Raw genomic sequence first — 13,682 nt, 5'->3', positions numbered from 1 at the left:
ATATACTTCATAATAACCAGTTTTACGCTTGTGGCATTGTCATTTATGCAAGAATAAAATGTTGCTCATCACAGGATGTGAGCCATTGTTGAATTAGTGCTTTTTCTAAATGTTTTTTTCCAGACTCTCGTGTACATGTGCTTGCTGAGTTCACAACATTTACTTTGATGGCTGTTAAAAATTTCACCCTATTAGCAAAAAGCACCAAGCCAAGCCACTTGAATAAATTAATTCCAGAAAATGTCACATCCTTCAAATGCATCAGTTAAAAATCCTACCACAAGAACCTTATTCTTTATTATATTACAATTGGCCCATAGGGGATTGTGTTTTAAGAACGAAAGACATGTGGCGCAGGTGCCACTTTGCATATTAGTACAGTGTAGAGTGTTGTCTTGGACAGTTACATCATTTAACACCAACTTGAGGAATTTATCAAGTGCGCTGACTCATTTAATTCACTTAACTGCACATATATGCTAAGACTGAATATTACAGATATTCTGAAATGATAAAAAGACTGAGACTAAACTGGTGTGTCTAAATTACACAAACATTATTCAGTGTATTTTAAAATATATTAAAGTGTGTGTTTTTGTATACATTAGAACAATTAGATGTCCAAAATTATAAATGACAAATATGATACTGGAATTGTAGTCCCTGGACGGTCATAAGCAAGGCTTTCTGCTGAGATACACATTCACGAGGAGATGAGCCGAGAAGATAATGGGCCACACACTGATCACTTGTGTGATAAACTCTCTGCACCTTTTAATCACAATGCTTGAGTGGCTTTTCATCCAAGGCACTATCCTTATGTTTACTCAGCTTACAAACCTAATAAAAAAGAAAAATGAGAGGTTTAAAAAAACACTTACCGAAAACTATTTTAGCAATTTTTAACTTCTTGATATAGAGAAGAGATAAATATGATGATGAAACAGATGTTTCCCTGAAACATCCCATTTATTTTATAGGCACACGGTGGTATGAAGAAAAATCCTACAGCTGGATATGATTTTCATTAAGCCATACTTTTTTTTACTCTAAATATGTAAGCATGTAGCGCCACCACGTGTTACGACAGTGATGTTTTGTCTGCCAGATTTTGTTACAGTTTGTTGAAGTCCATTTGGCTATCATTTCAGAGATTAGATGGGTGTGCTGAAAACTGAGCAGTATGTTAATTCAGCGTAGTTCAGTTTAGTGTACTTAGTTGATTTTTACATGTAGCCTTCAACATAAAAATACAGTTGTTTTAAGCACAGCTGTTTGCAGTAATAGAAACATATGCCAGCTACTAAACATTTCCAGTAGTAATAGCAATTTAGCCAAGCAACACTTGTTGAAAGAAAATGTCATCCGTTTCACACAAGCGTTGCAGTTATTTCAGCTGCTTGACACAAATATGCTCTAATGAAAGGTCAATAAAAAATGGTCTATGCAGGCATTATACTGACGCATTAAAACAGTGGTTCTCAAACTTTTCCGTTGTACAGCCCCATTTGTGTAGATTGCATCCCTTTGCACCAAACCCCCCCACCCCTATAAAAACGTATAATCTTAAACTTATAATTTTAATTAAACCAAAAACAAATTCTGTTATACTATGCCGGAACATCAAACTTTTGGTTTGTGGTCTTATTTTTGTGATGTTTGATTACATAAAATTTATGATAAATGTCTATATTTCATATAATGCCACAAAATCTGTGGCCCCCCGGATCCGTCTTAGGGTCCCCAGTTTGAGAACCACTGCATTAAAGCATCAATAAATTTATTAATGTAATATATGTATTACGTTTAGTTTAGCAGTTGGTATAAAGCATTGTAATATCTAATAGAACGGCTGACAATGTCAAACAGTATAGCTTTACTTTACTGTAGTCATTATTTATTTGCTTGATTATCTCTGCTCACACGTATTTTTGGTGTTATAACCAGTTTGCTTAGACACCTTTATACAAGAATACTGCTGTTAAGTCATCTGTGGAAGACAAAAGAGAATATTTTGAGAAATTTCTCAGTGGTTTTGTGTCCATACATTGGAAGTCAATAGGTGCCAATGTTCTTTGGTTACCAATGCTCCTCAAAATATCTTCTTTTGTGTTCTGCAGATGTAAAGAAAGTCATACAGTTTTGGGTGAACTATGTCTTCATTTCTGTATGATAAATGCTCTCGCTCCTTAAAAGAATCAACACAAAACGTCCACTAAAAATGCAAAAGTAAAACCACCAACATGTCCCAACAGAGACTTGATATGTCTAATCTGAGACTAGGCTGATCATGTTACCTATTCAGATCAACACAGCTATAGGTGAGGAATTGTGATTTCCAGAGGGAAAGGTTTCTGCTAGATGTGTCGTCCTTAGGTAAACATGCAAATATGCTTGATAGCATCTAACACACCCTTGATCTGAAGAGTTCAGTGAGAGCTCAAGGAAATATGCCCTTCAGGGGTTTTTAAGTACCTAAAGAAATTGTTTCCACTTGTGTCTGTTTGTGTGTGATTTGGGTTTACTGTCAAATTAAAGCTTCAAATCATGGGAATAAAAAAAAATGTAATGGACTTCACAACAAGAAGTAAATAGAAATGCACAAGCAAAAAACAAACCTCAAAAATGTGTACAATTCAGAAATGTCCTCTTTTTGCCTTTCAGTTAATGCAGACAGTTGTGTAACCATCTAACAGCAAAGTCATGTGCTCATACAGTCATGACACAATCCTGAAATGATCATGGGGAAAGGCGTTTTGGTACAGACAGATCTTTCCTTTAAAGTTATTATTAAATTATCCGTGGAACCTCAAATGTCAATGTATTTACACAAATTAGATAAATTGCTTATTTCATGGATATTAATTGTGTTAATGCCTCAAACAGCCTCACAATTGCATTTAAATACCACGAGAGAGTCATGTCCCCTAAATGAGTGCCCTAATGATCATTTAATATGAGCCAACATCGCCCTCTTGTGAGCGAAACAGCATTTATGTGTAATAATCTTCACAGTCAACTTTTAAAAGTACCTTTTCATTACCAAGCTCATGACAGAAAATATAAACAGTGGTTATGTTTATAAAGCGGCACTTTTGTCCGCAAAAAGCACTTTGAAAATTGATTTGAGCTCTACTAAAGCGATCCGCTCACGGGGATAAACGTGTGTGCATAAGACAGCGGCGTTACATTTCATTGGATTTTAAAAGGGATATCCCCGCCTTTGACAGTTAAACGCCCCGCCCATCGAGGGGAGCCGCGGTCTTTGTAATGACGTTTCGTCTTGTAGGCGGAACCCTCGGTTTCGGAGTGGGAGGAGCAAGAGAGCCACTGACACGTACGACTGCCTCAGTAATTCCGAGGAAGGTGACGCGAAATCGCAGTAGGTTAGTGATACCATTCAATGCAGCTTCCGTTAGCATTATAATAACGGATTTCTTAAATGTGCGCTTTTCTGTTTAGAAGATCACGTTTAAAGGAGGCGATTAATCCAATAGTCGGAGTACGATGAGGTTTTCTATGTTGATCGGTCTGTTAAGGCCGATCGGGCCGGTTGTTATCGGGATCTCTCTGGGATTTACTCTGAGTCTGTTGAGTGTGGGCTGGGTAGAAGAGGGCTGTGAAAACAACCCTGTTGGAGATGAAGCAACGAATTTATCCCAGGAGAGAAACCTAAAAGGAGCCCGGAGACCCAACTCCATTTCCACTGGGAATGATGGTGAGGAGGATGAGGAAGATTTTCATCCGAGAATTATCCCCTACAAACCAGTGAAACAGACTCAGCCCAAGAAACTTTTCAGGTAACGTCAGACGGGCCTGCTTCATCTGTCTTTTCATGATGTTTCCTTTGTGGTGTCTCAGCGTAAAAGCTAAACAGTAATTATTTAGGCGGTATGTTGTTGCATTCTCCTGTACTGTTTTTATCAGGCGTCCCATTGGCCACTTACTCTTAATGACCCTATGTGGGAACGCAAAAACTCTAGTGTCTAAAAGAAATGTAAAACCTGATCAAATAAAACATGGCACGTACCTGTGTTAAATAAATAATAGAATTACTAATTGGGCAAATAATGTCCTCATTAAAATTTAATGGGGGCAGGGTAAAGTCAGGGACACTGCTAGGGGGTTCTGGGCCCCATAGGTAATTTGTACTCTGGGCCCCAAAGCCCCACATATAGGAAATTATAGGGTTCTTCTTGGTCCCGTGTGTCAGGACCCTTAAAATTGACCATACCACCCTGTTAAGCACCCCTTGGTAAAGTAATTGAAGTACAGTACAAATAATGAGTTGTGTTTGTGTGTAGTACTTTCCCAAACAAAACAAAAGAAATCTGAAATTTTTGTTTCCTTAAAATATCAATATTTTCTACATCATTTATTACAAGAAAGGTTGGCTGTATTTATGACTTATAAATTCCTTTTATGACAAATAATAATGGTTTTATTATAGTAAAGGGTATAATAAAACATAGTAGCCATGTTTTTGGCAGATTGGTTACCATTTGTAATACTAGTTTTACAACAAATATCATGGTTAAAGGGATGTCGCTCTCATGTCATTCCAGACCTGTATGACATAATCTTTTTTTCTGCAGAACACAAAAGAAGATATTATAACTGTTGTTAATCTATTTAAACCATGGCAAATTTTCTTGAGTGTTTTTTGCAAATTTCCTTAAATTTCCTCACAATAAAATATTGAAGCAGTCCACCAACACTTTCTCCAGTAATGTTTTAATAATAATTCTCTTTTTTATATACACTGAGTGTATTACATAATATCACTATTTTCCTTCTAAGATCCCCATGACTAGACTATTTTAAACCCTTTTTCTAGTTTCTTAACTCCCCATGGTGCAACTGTTACTGAAACCTGAAGCTTGAGTTCTGTTTCAGCTTCTAGTAACATGTAAGACCCACACCTCTAGACCTCATTGTTGGGACTTTTTTCAAATATTCGCTTTTGCTATTCCACAAATATTTACAAGATAAGTTTCAAGGTGTCTGGCTCTTTGCTGCTTTACACACATTGAAAAATATGTCAAAACCTAGATGTAGTAAGCCTAAACTATACTTTTTTTCACAATGTACTGACTCAATGTACTGTAATCTTTAAAGTTTGCTCCCATGGGGCTCCTTTTTCCATTTCAGTCAAGTCTTACAATACACTGAGGTAAATAAGGAGGGTGTACTGTACTGTTAACTAATCCCGTGAAAGGGTCGGTATGTTCTATTATAGGTTAGGTTCACGTCATCCTCTTACTAACTTTTTACTGTTAAACCTTGTAATTCTTTAGGGTGTTGTCATACCCACACCCAGACTTTGCAAACTACTACTACTTACTATCCAGTTATTTACCATAGTCACTTTATATACAGTTCATAATTCCACGTAGCAATGTTTTGAAAACAGTTTAGAAACAGGAAGCAGCAAAAATTGTTGCCATATTGTCTTTTCATCATCAAAGGCTCCCAAAATTTTCTGTTTTCTGATGTAGTTCGGTTACGCTGAACCACCAGATGCGTTTAACACATGGCAGATGTATTTAGCTCAAAGGGTCTTCAGATCGGATAGCTATCCCATCAGTTAAATCACCTAATGTTGTGTGTTCCAACAGGTCAAAATACATCAGTACAGAGCTGGGAATCCGAGAGCGTCTTTTTGTGGGAATACTGACCTCCAAAAACACCATCAACACTCTGGGTGTGGCCGTCAACCGCACCATCAGCCATCATCTGGACAATGTTGTATTCTTCACCGGGACCCGAAGCCGCAAGACGCCCCATGGCATGTCTGTGGTCACCCACGGTGACGAGCGGCTCATCTGGAACATGTTTCAAACTATCAATTACATTCTCGAACACTACATCACAGAGTACGACTGGTTCTACCTCGCTCAAGACGACACATATACACAGGCAGATCGTATCAAGGCTCTTGTGGAGCACTTGAGTATGGACCGGGTGCTCTACATGGGCAGCCCAGAGGAGTTTATAGGTGGTGAGATGCAGGGGCGGTACTGCTATGGGGGATTCGGATACCTGCTGTCCCGCAGTCTTTTGCTGAAGCTTCAACCCTTCCTGGAGAACTGCAGGAATGACATCCTCAGTGCCAGACATGACGAGTGGCTGGGCCGATGTATCATTGACTATGCTGATACCAACTGTGTGGAAGAATTTGAGGTGAGAAATTACACATATAGACAGAGGTATAGAAAATGTTGGACCTTTTTGTCTTTCTAGTTTAACACTTTAAATGAGCATTGCTTATCTTTATGTGGGTGACGCAACACAGCAACATGTAATACAGTGATGGCCTCACAGGCCTTAGCCCTTGTGGTTCTAGTCCAAAATCTACTCTACCCCGTTGGCTGTTGGGTAATAATCAGTTGTGGACAAAAACAAAACTAATGGAGGATACAAATCTACCGTCTTTTAATTTGTTCACTTGTCGAGAAAAAAATGCCTGGGCATGTTTGCAAATTCACATAGTTTGAATAAGCAATCAGGCTCCTGTCTGCTATTTTCATCCCTGAGGTCTTGATTGAAACAGGGGAATGTGGCCTGTGGTAAACCTGCAGTGTATGATGACAGAGTCCTCTATACAAGTAATGCGTTTCATTCTGACATTGAGGGACTCAACTGGGCCTTACTATTGATGAAAGTAAATCTCACTGCCTTACAACTCGCCAGCATGAGTAGACCTCAACCGAACCTAAGATTCAGATGTCCCATTTGAAATATGCTGCTGTTTGTCAGTTGAAGGAAAGGTATCCAGCCTGGTGCTTTAGTCTGTCTGTCAGGACAACATCTGAAGTTTATATCTCTACTGAGGTCTTCACTGTGGCCACCAGTAACTTTCCTGATTAATTTCAAAAGTCTTAATCTTAAAAATCAAAATCTTAATCTTAAAGTTTCATTTCACACATAAGAGTGACTCTTGTGCCTGAATTATTTTTAACAGATGCATTGTGACCTGTTACATCTATGGACAAATGTTGGATGATGCTCCCAGAACCTTGTTTACCCAGAGCCTGCTGGGAATTCTGTCAACACTCAGAAATCGAGCGTGAGAAAGAGTCTCAAATATGCACTATAGCCTTAAAAATAACACGTGCAAAGAAAGTCTCTGTAGCTTGTCATTAGGCTAGTGTTGATTTACTTATTGATACCATCCAGTAAAATATCAAAACGGCCTAAAAAATAAAATACCTAAAGTACCTTGGCTTAGAAGCAACATTTTGCACTTTTTGGGGTCTTGTAAAACATATAACTTTTAAACTTTTTTCACTTGTTGTAATAGGTGCTAAAAAGACATGAAATCCTGACAGAATCTCAACCTGAAACAGGTGTCCTGTGATATTACACCTGTCTGTGTGACAGCCACAGGCTTTGTAACAGATGGGTGGATCGATCTTGACAGTTTGAATTTTTTATGAACAAGCGTTGTTTTTTGCATAGCAAGCTTTGAAATGAAAACATCAACTGTGAAAACAATTTTTTATGAACAAGCTTTGTTTTTTGCATAGCAAGCTTTGAAATGAAAACATCAACTGTGTAAACAATTTTTTATGAACAAGCTTTGTTTTTTGCATAGCAAGATTTGAAATGAAAACATCAACTGTGTAAACAAAATTAGCCTTTTTGTGAACTTTCACACCTGATTCTCACATTCTCATTCCCAAATGATTGTAGTTCATGTGCATAATAAGATTTTTTTTCACTAGCCTTTATAAACATTAGTATTCTTTATTAGCCGTTCCACTTAAATAGCAGATATAGACCTTTCCCATACATTTGATTTGTGTTTGGTTAGGTTTATGTGGCTGTAATGTCAATGCAGAATTTTGTAGCTTAGTGTTTTACCTTGTTCTTTTAATAGCTTGATCAGATTACATTCACTTTTCTCTGACTGAAGTCTTAATCGGCTAGGGTGCTTAGTGACTGCTCCTCACTGGCCATTACACACCTACATAGAGTTCACCGCTGGATTACCTCTTTACTGCCATTGGTAAGCAGCAGGAAATAATAAAGCAATAAGCTACAAGAGGTCGTTACAGTGATTCACAGTCTCTTGTGGTTTATTGCTCTGAGAAAATGGGGAGCAAAAGCAGTAGAATAAAAATACCAACTTTCCATTAAAGTTAAGTTTAGTAATGATAAAAATGATTTAAATGAACAATTCTTATGCCAATTCCTATAGTTCATTCTAACTGTTCATTACAGTTCCCCAAAATTTTTTAATCATTTACTCACCCTCATGTTGTTCCAAACCTGTGTTGTTTTGCTGAACACAAAAAATGTTTGTAACCAAACGGTTCTGGGGCACTATTGACCTCCTTGATAAGGAAAAAAAACTAATGCTAATCAGTGGTGACCCAAAACGGTTAAGTTTCTCACATTCTTCAAAATATCTTCTTTTGTGTTCAGCAGAACAAAGAATTTTATACAGTTTTGGAACAATTTGAGGGTGAGTAAATGATGAGAGAATTTTCATTTTTGGGTGAACTATTCCTTTAAGTCTGACGTCACGCACCGCCGTTTCTGGGTCCAAATGCTCTATGCCATTAGCAAACGACAAAAAATGCTGATATACTGTACACTGATGGTTTGCTGTGATACTATAAAAAAACTACCATAAGATTTATCTTATAAATCTTATATCAGTTTCTATGTGACTTAAAGCCATTTCATAGTTTTCTTTACATCAGTTAAACCATGGGTACCATGGCAGAACTATAGTAAATAAAAAAATATTTTAGTACTTTACATACACCACCATCTTTCTTTCTTTTTTGTGTGGTCTTTGTTGCTAAAATTTCCCAGTCTTTGTGGCTTTTTTGACCATCTTATTGAGCTATGGTGCGATGCGCATCATCACAGCTCAGAATTGAATCTCGCTTTTAGAGATTCAATCATATATCACACTTTTGTTTGGAGAGGTCTGGGGTCCTTCATTTAATCTGTGCTTGAAAAAGGTACTGAGACCTCTATAAATCCATCAGCGGAGCATTAGATGTCTGGATGTCAATGTGGAGATACGGGAAAAAAGAGTCTCTGAATCAGATGCAATAGACATGATGTACTGTCTCCGTTTTGACATTTAATCCCATTATAAATCCACTTTTGCCATTACTGTGGAAGAACTTCCTGTCAACCACATCTTTTAATGGAACAGTTCTATTGCAGTGTCAAAAGTGGAACCATTTACTTTGCTTAGGTAATAGTTCACCGAAAATAGACAATTCTGTCACTTATTATCGTTTCAAATCAAAATCACTTTCTGACATTGAACACAGTACAATTAGAAATGACCCTGTTGAGTTTCAAACAGGGTACGAGAGTTACAAACAGGTTTGGATCAACATAAAAGTGAATAATGATGATTTTATTTTGTTAAAGTTTTTACAAAAGGGTTTTTGTAAAAGTGCTTTAGACAATAATTTGTTGCAGCCAGTTTAATTATTGCTTACCAGATGTAACTAAACAATTCAAAGTTCATCCTTTAAAATTGTCATTTGAATGTTATTTGAATAGTACACTGACATAATTGAAATATAAATAAAGCCACTACAACACTAACCACCTTTTATAATTTTTTCCAGGGGAGGAAGTACTATTATTATGAAATGGGCAAAAATTCTGACCCCAGTAAGGAAGATAATGAGCAGTTTAAGAACGCCCTGACCGTCCACCCAGTGTCCGATCCTGAACAGATGTATAGACTACACAAACATTTGGCTCAGATCGAGCTGCAGAAAACATACAAGGATATTGAAAAACTGCAGGTAACCTTCCGAGCATGTTCTGAAAATGACAGTACTACAGTAAGAAAAGGTTCCTCTTGATCTTTCAAGTGCAAGAACAAGAAATATAATTAATTATTAGCAGTGCATTTTGAAAGAGCGAGTGAAAATGTTCGCACTCTTCTTTTTGGTCATTATGCAGTGTCACAAATTTTAGATAATAAACTACTCATCAAATATCTTTAAAAAAATGCTTAAAATCAGTATTTCAGTAAGAAGAAAGAAATAATAGCGTTTGTTCTCTTCTTTTCACCAGGACGAAATAAAACATGTGAGCGTGATGACTTTTGAGGGCAACCATAGTGCCCTGTGGCCTATTGGGATCAATCCCCCCTTTGAGCCAAAAACACGTTTCGAGGTCCTGCGTTGGGATTACTTCACTGAGGATCAGGTGTTCACCTGCGTCGATGGCTCACCGAAGTGCGAGCTCAGTGGAATCGATAAACTGGATGTTACCGATGTCATCGAGACGGCTATGGGCGAGTTGAACAAGAAATACAAGCCCGTTCTTCATCTGAAGAAGCAGCAGCTCATTAACGGATACAGACGCTTTGACCCCACCAGAGGGATGGAGTACACGCTGGATCTACAGCTGGAAGTGGTTAACCAGAAAGGACACAGTTGCTCCATCACCAAGAGGGTCCACCTAGTCAGGCCTCTCAGTCGGATTGAGATCATCCCCATGCCTTATGTTACAGAGGCAACCAGGGTTCACATCATCCTACCTGTTACTCATCAAGACCGAGAGCATGTTCACCAGTTTTTGGAAGTGTACACCACTAACGCGTTCGAGACCAGCGAGAATGCCATCTTGACGTTTCTCTTCATCTATGATCGAAACGAGGCCCAGCAGGTCAACCAGAAAGACATCTTCGCCAGCATTAAAGCACAAATCAATGCCTACGAGCACAGATATCCCACCGTCAAAGTCCCCTGGATCAGCGTTAAAAGCGAAAGTCCTTCCCAAATCAAACTCATGGACATCATCTCCAAGAAGCACCCGGTTGACACGCTGTTCTTCATAGCTACTGTGAAAACCAACGTCAACTCCGAGTTTCTCAATCGCTGTCGGATGAACTCCATAAACAGCTGGCAGGTGTTCTTTCCCATCCACTTCCAATACTACAATCCCAACATTGCTTATCACAACCAGCCTCATCCCAACATGGCCGATTTGGTCAAGGAGGCCGGTCACTTCGATCGCAGTTCATTCAGTGAGGCGTGTTTCTACAATGCGGACTACATGGCAGCGAGGACACGCATGTCCTCGGATGTCCAGGAGAACGAGGAGCTCCTGGAGAGCCTGGATATTTATGACATGTTCGTGAAGTACTCTAACCTGCATGTTTTCCGAGCAGTGGAGTCGGCCCTCCATGAGAAGTACAGTTACCAGCCATGTAATCCTCGTCTGAGTGAAGATATCTACCAGAGGTGTGTACAGAGCACGCTGGACAGTCTTGGATCAAGATCTCAGCTCGCCATGCTGCTGTTTGAACAAGAGCAGGCCAACAGTACTTAAAAACAAAACTGAAAGATTGAGAGATAGGAGGTGATAACTCCACCTCATTCAGTGGGATTTACTCGGTGTAGTCAAAACGCTGAATAATCAAAAATGCTGTCGGTACCAAAAAGTGACTGAAAACATACACTATAACTAGCAGAGGCTTTATGAGATTTATGATGAAGTGATAGTTCATCCAAAAATGAAAATTCTGTGGTCATTTACTCATCATCATGTCATTTTAAACCTGTATGGCTATTCCACAAAACACGAGAGAAGATATCTTGAAGAATGTTGTTAACGGGCACCCATTGAGTTGCATTGGTTTTGTGTCCATACAATTATAGTGAATGGGTGCCGGTGCTGTTCAGTTACCAACTTTATTCAAAATATTTTTTTCTGTGTTCTGCGGAAGAAAGAAAGTCATACAGTTTTGAAACGACAAGAGGGTGAGTAAATAATGACAGAATTTGTATTTTTGGGTGAACTATCACTTCAACGTTTGTTTGTCTTTTAAGCAACTTGAACTAGCAAATGATCACTAGCAAAACATATCTAAATGTCCGTGCCTTTAAAAGTTTCACAATTCTTTTGGTTGGTTCCTGTCAGCACAGATGTCACGGGATACATTTTGAACTCAAAACTATTTAAGCAGAATAACTTTAAAGTATATATATTTAATGTTACAGGGTTTTTTTCAAGTGAGAATGAACCATAGAAAGAGTCTGTGTTCTGCAAGTTGGTTTGTGATTTCTTTAATGCTTTTGTAAATATTTGTACATATATTAACCCTTGGGCGCTATTTTGTTATAAAAATATTGTGAAGATATTTTTTAAGAAGGTACAAACTGTGTTTCATTGACATTTAGTGCCAAATTACAAGTGTCAGCAAACTTTTTCAACCAGGATCGCTTCATAATCCAATAATCTTTTATGCTTGTATTCTGAACCATTCAAATAGCCTTAAAGAGATTTTTCAGATGAAGTCTATTCAGGTCTTGCACTAATAATTTTATTGACCACCATATGACATATTGATATTCCATATGTCAAAGCATACTATGTTTTCACAAGAAATATCGAATATTTTGAACAAGTTACATGGTTTTAGTGTGTTGAGGAGCACAACACAAGTGCAATGCTCTTCAGATTTATCAGAGCCTGCTGACAGAAACACCCCAGATGAGTTTCATGATGAACAATCTGTTGAAATTCTTTAAAATATATATCAGAGAATTGTCTAAGATGCACTCAAAGACCCTCCGTTTTATGAATGTGTCACCATTCATAAAACAATGTGTTTATCTGGCAACACTTTGGTATATACAATATAGATGAGATTATTTTCAGTGAGATTATTGTTTGTGTGGTTGTTTTTCAAAGTATGCAAAGCTTGTATTCTTTTTTACTCTCTTGATACCTGTTTACTGTCTTTACTAGTGTTGTGTTAATATATTTTAATTTAAAGCAGTTATAAACTTAATGCAATACACTGACAAGATCTGAAAAAAAAAACAATATCACAATGCTAGGGATCAAAAAAGAGCTGTGAAATAGGTTTTACAACTTGATATGTTTTTTGATATCTTTTGTTAATGATACATGCACACGATGAATGTGAATAGACTTGAGTATCACAGACTGTGCAGATTGAAGCCGCTAGGGGGCAGCAAAGGATCAAGGGATTTTACCTGCTCTCGGATGTATGCTTTCACAAAATTGTTTCTTAATCTCACCTTTGTTGATTTATTTTCTTTATAAATGTTCTCTCGTTATTCTGTATTTTGTTCTATTATTATTGCACAAATGTTTAATAAAGACTTTGTATTTTATGGCTTAGACGAATGTGTAGAAGCCTGTTTTCTGTCTTCTCTCTTTCTCTATTTATAGGTAGATCTGGAGGGCCACTATCCACCAAATTTTGGCTCCAGCTTTAACACATCTAAAGCAGCAAATCAAAGTTCTTAGGACTATTTGAAACTTTTAGGCAGGTTTAATATTAGAGCAGGGTTGGATTGAAACTTTGCAGGACCGTGGCCCGCCAGGACCGGATCTGAATGTGCTGCTATATTGCTTTTGCATTGGCATTTATATTTTGGGTTATTGCAGCATGAATCAAAGGCTACCCAATAGGATCTAGATTAAATGTCACTGTTAATGAGAGGCTGTAAATTTTGCTGCATTTTATGAACACAGTTTATTGGTTGTTCACCTCTATTTATATGCCCCCTCTGTACCACACAAACTGTCTTTGGGCACACAGTGAACCCGGATAAGTACGAGTCAGGTGTATGTAATTATACACATTTTATCCTGGTAAAGTTGCACAACATCTGAACCTTTCCTCAGAGGGTCACTGTGTTATAGTACATTCT

At 37.8% G+C, this 13,682-nt stretch overlaps 1 protein-coding gene across 1 annotated transcript; it reads left to right on the top strand.

The window, feature by feature from the left end:
• The first annotated feature begins 3,299 nt into the window (after positions 1-3,299).
• Positions 3,300-13,148, top strand: chpfa (chondroitin polymerizing factor a). Its single transcript, XM_057336682.1, has 5 exons — positions 3,300-3,386; positions 3,463-3,800; positions 5,619-6,183; positions 9,606-9,788; positions 10,063-13,148. The coding sequence occupies exons 2-5, from the start codon at positions 3,508-3,510 to the stop codon at positions 11,323-11,325; spliced, it is 2,304 nt and encodes a 767-aa protein (XP_057192665.1). The 5' UTR covers positions 3,300-3,386; positions 3,463-3,507; the 3' UTR covers positions 11,326-13,148.
• Positions 13,149-13,682: the final 534 nt, after the last annotated feature.

The sequence above is a fragment of the Triplophysa rosa genome, linkage group LG6 (assembly GCF_024868665.1).
Source record: "Triplophysa rosa linkage group LG6, Trosa_1v2, whole genome shotgun sequence".
Lineage (NCBI taxonomy): Eukaryota > Metazoa > Chordata > Actinopteri > Cypriniformes > Nemacheilidae > Triplophysa > Triplophysa rosa.
The sequence above is the reverse complement of the archived record's forward strand: the minus strand, read 5'-3'. Positions and strand labels throughout refer to the sequence as shown.

Coding starts and splice junctions, on each gene's coding strand:
- chpfa (XM_057336682.1), top strand. CDS start 3,508: ATGAGGTTTTCTATGTTGATCGGTCTGTTAAGGCCGATCGGGCCGGTT. Junction 6,184..9,605: donor ACTGTGTGGAAGAATTTGAG/GTGAGAAATTAC, acceptor AATTTTTTCCAG/GGGAGGAAGTACTATTATTA. Junction 9,789..10,062: donor AGGATATTGAAAAACTGCAG/GTAACCTTCCGA, acceptor TCTTTTCACCAG/GACGAAATAAAACATGTGAG.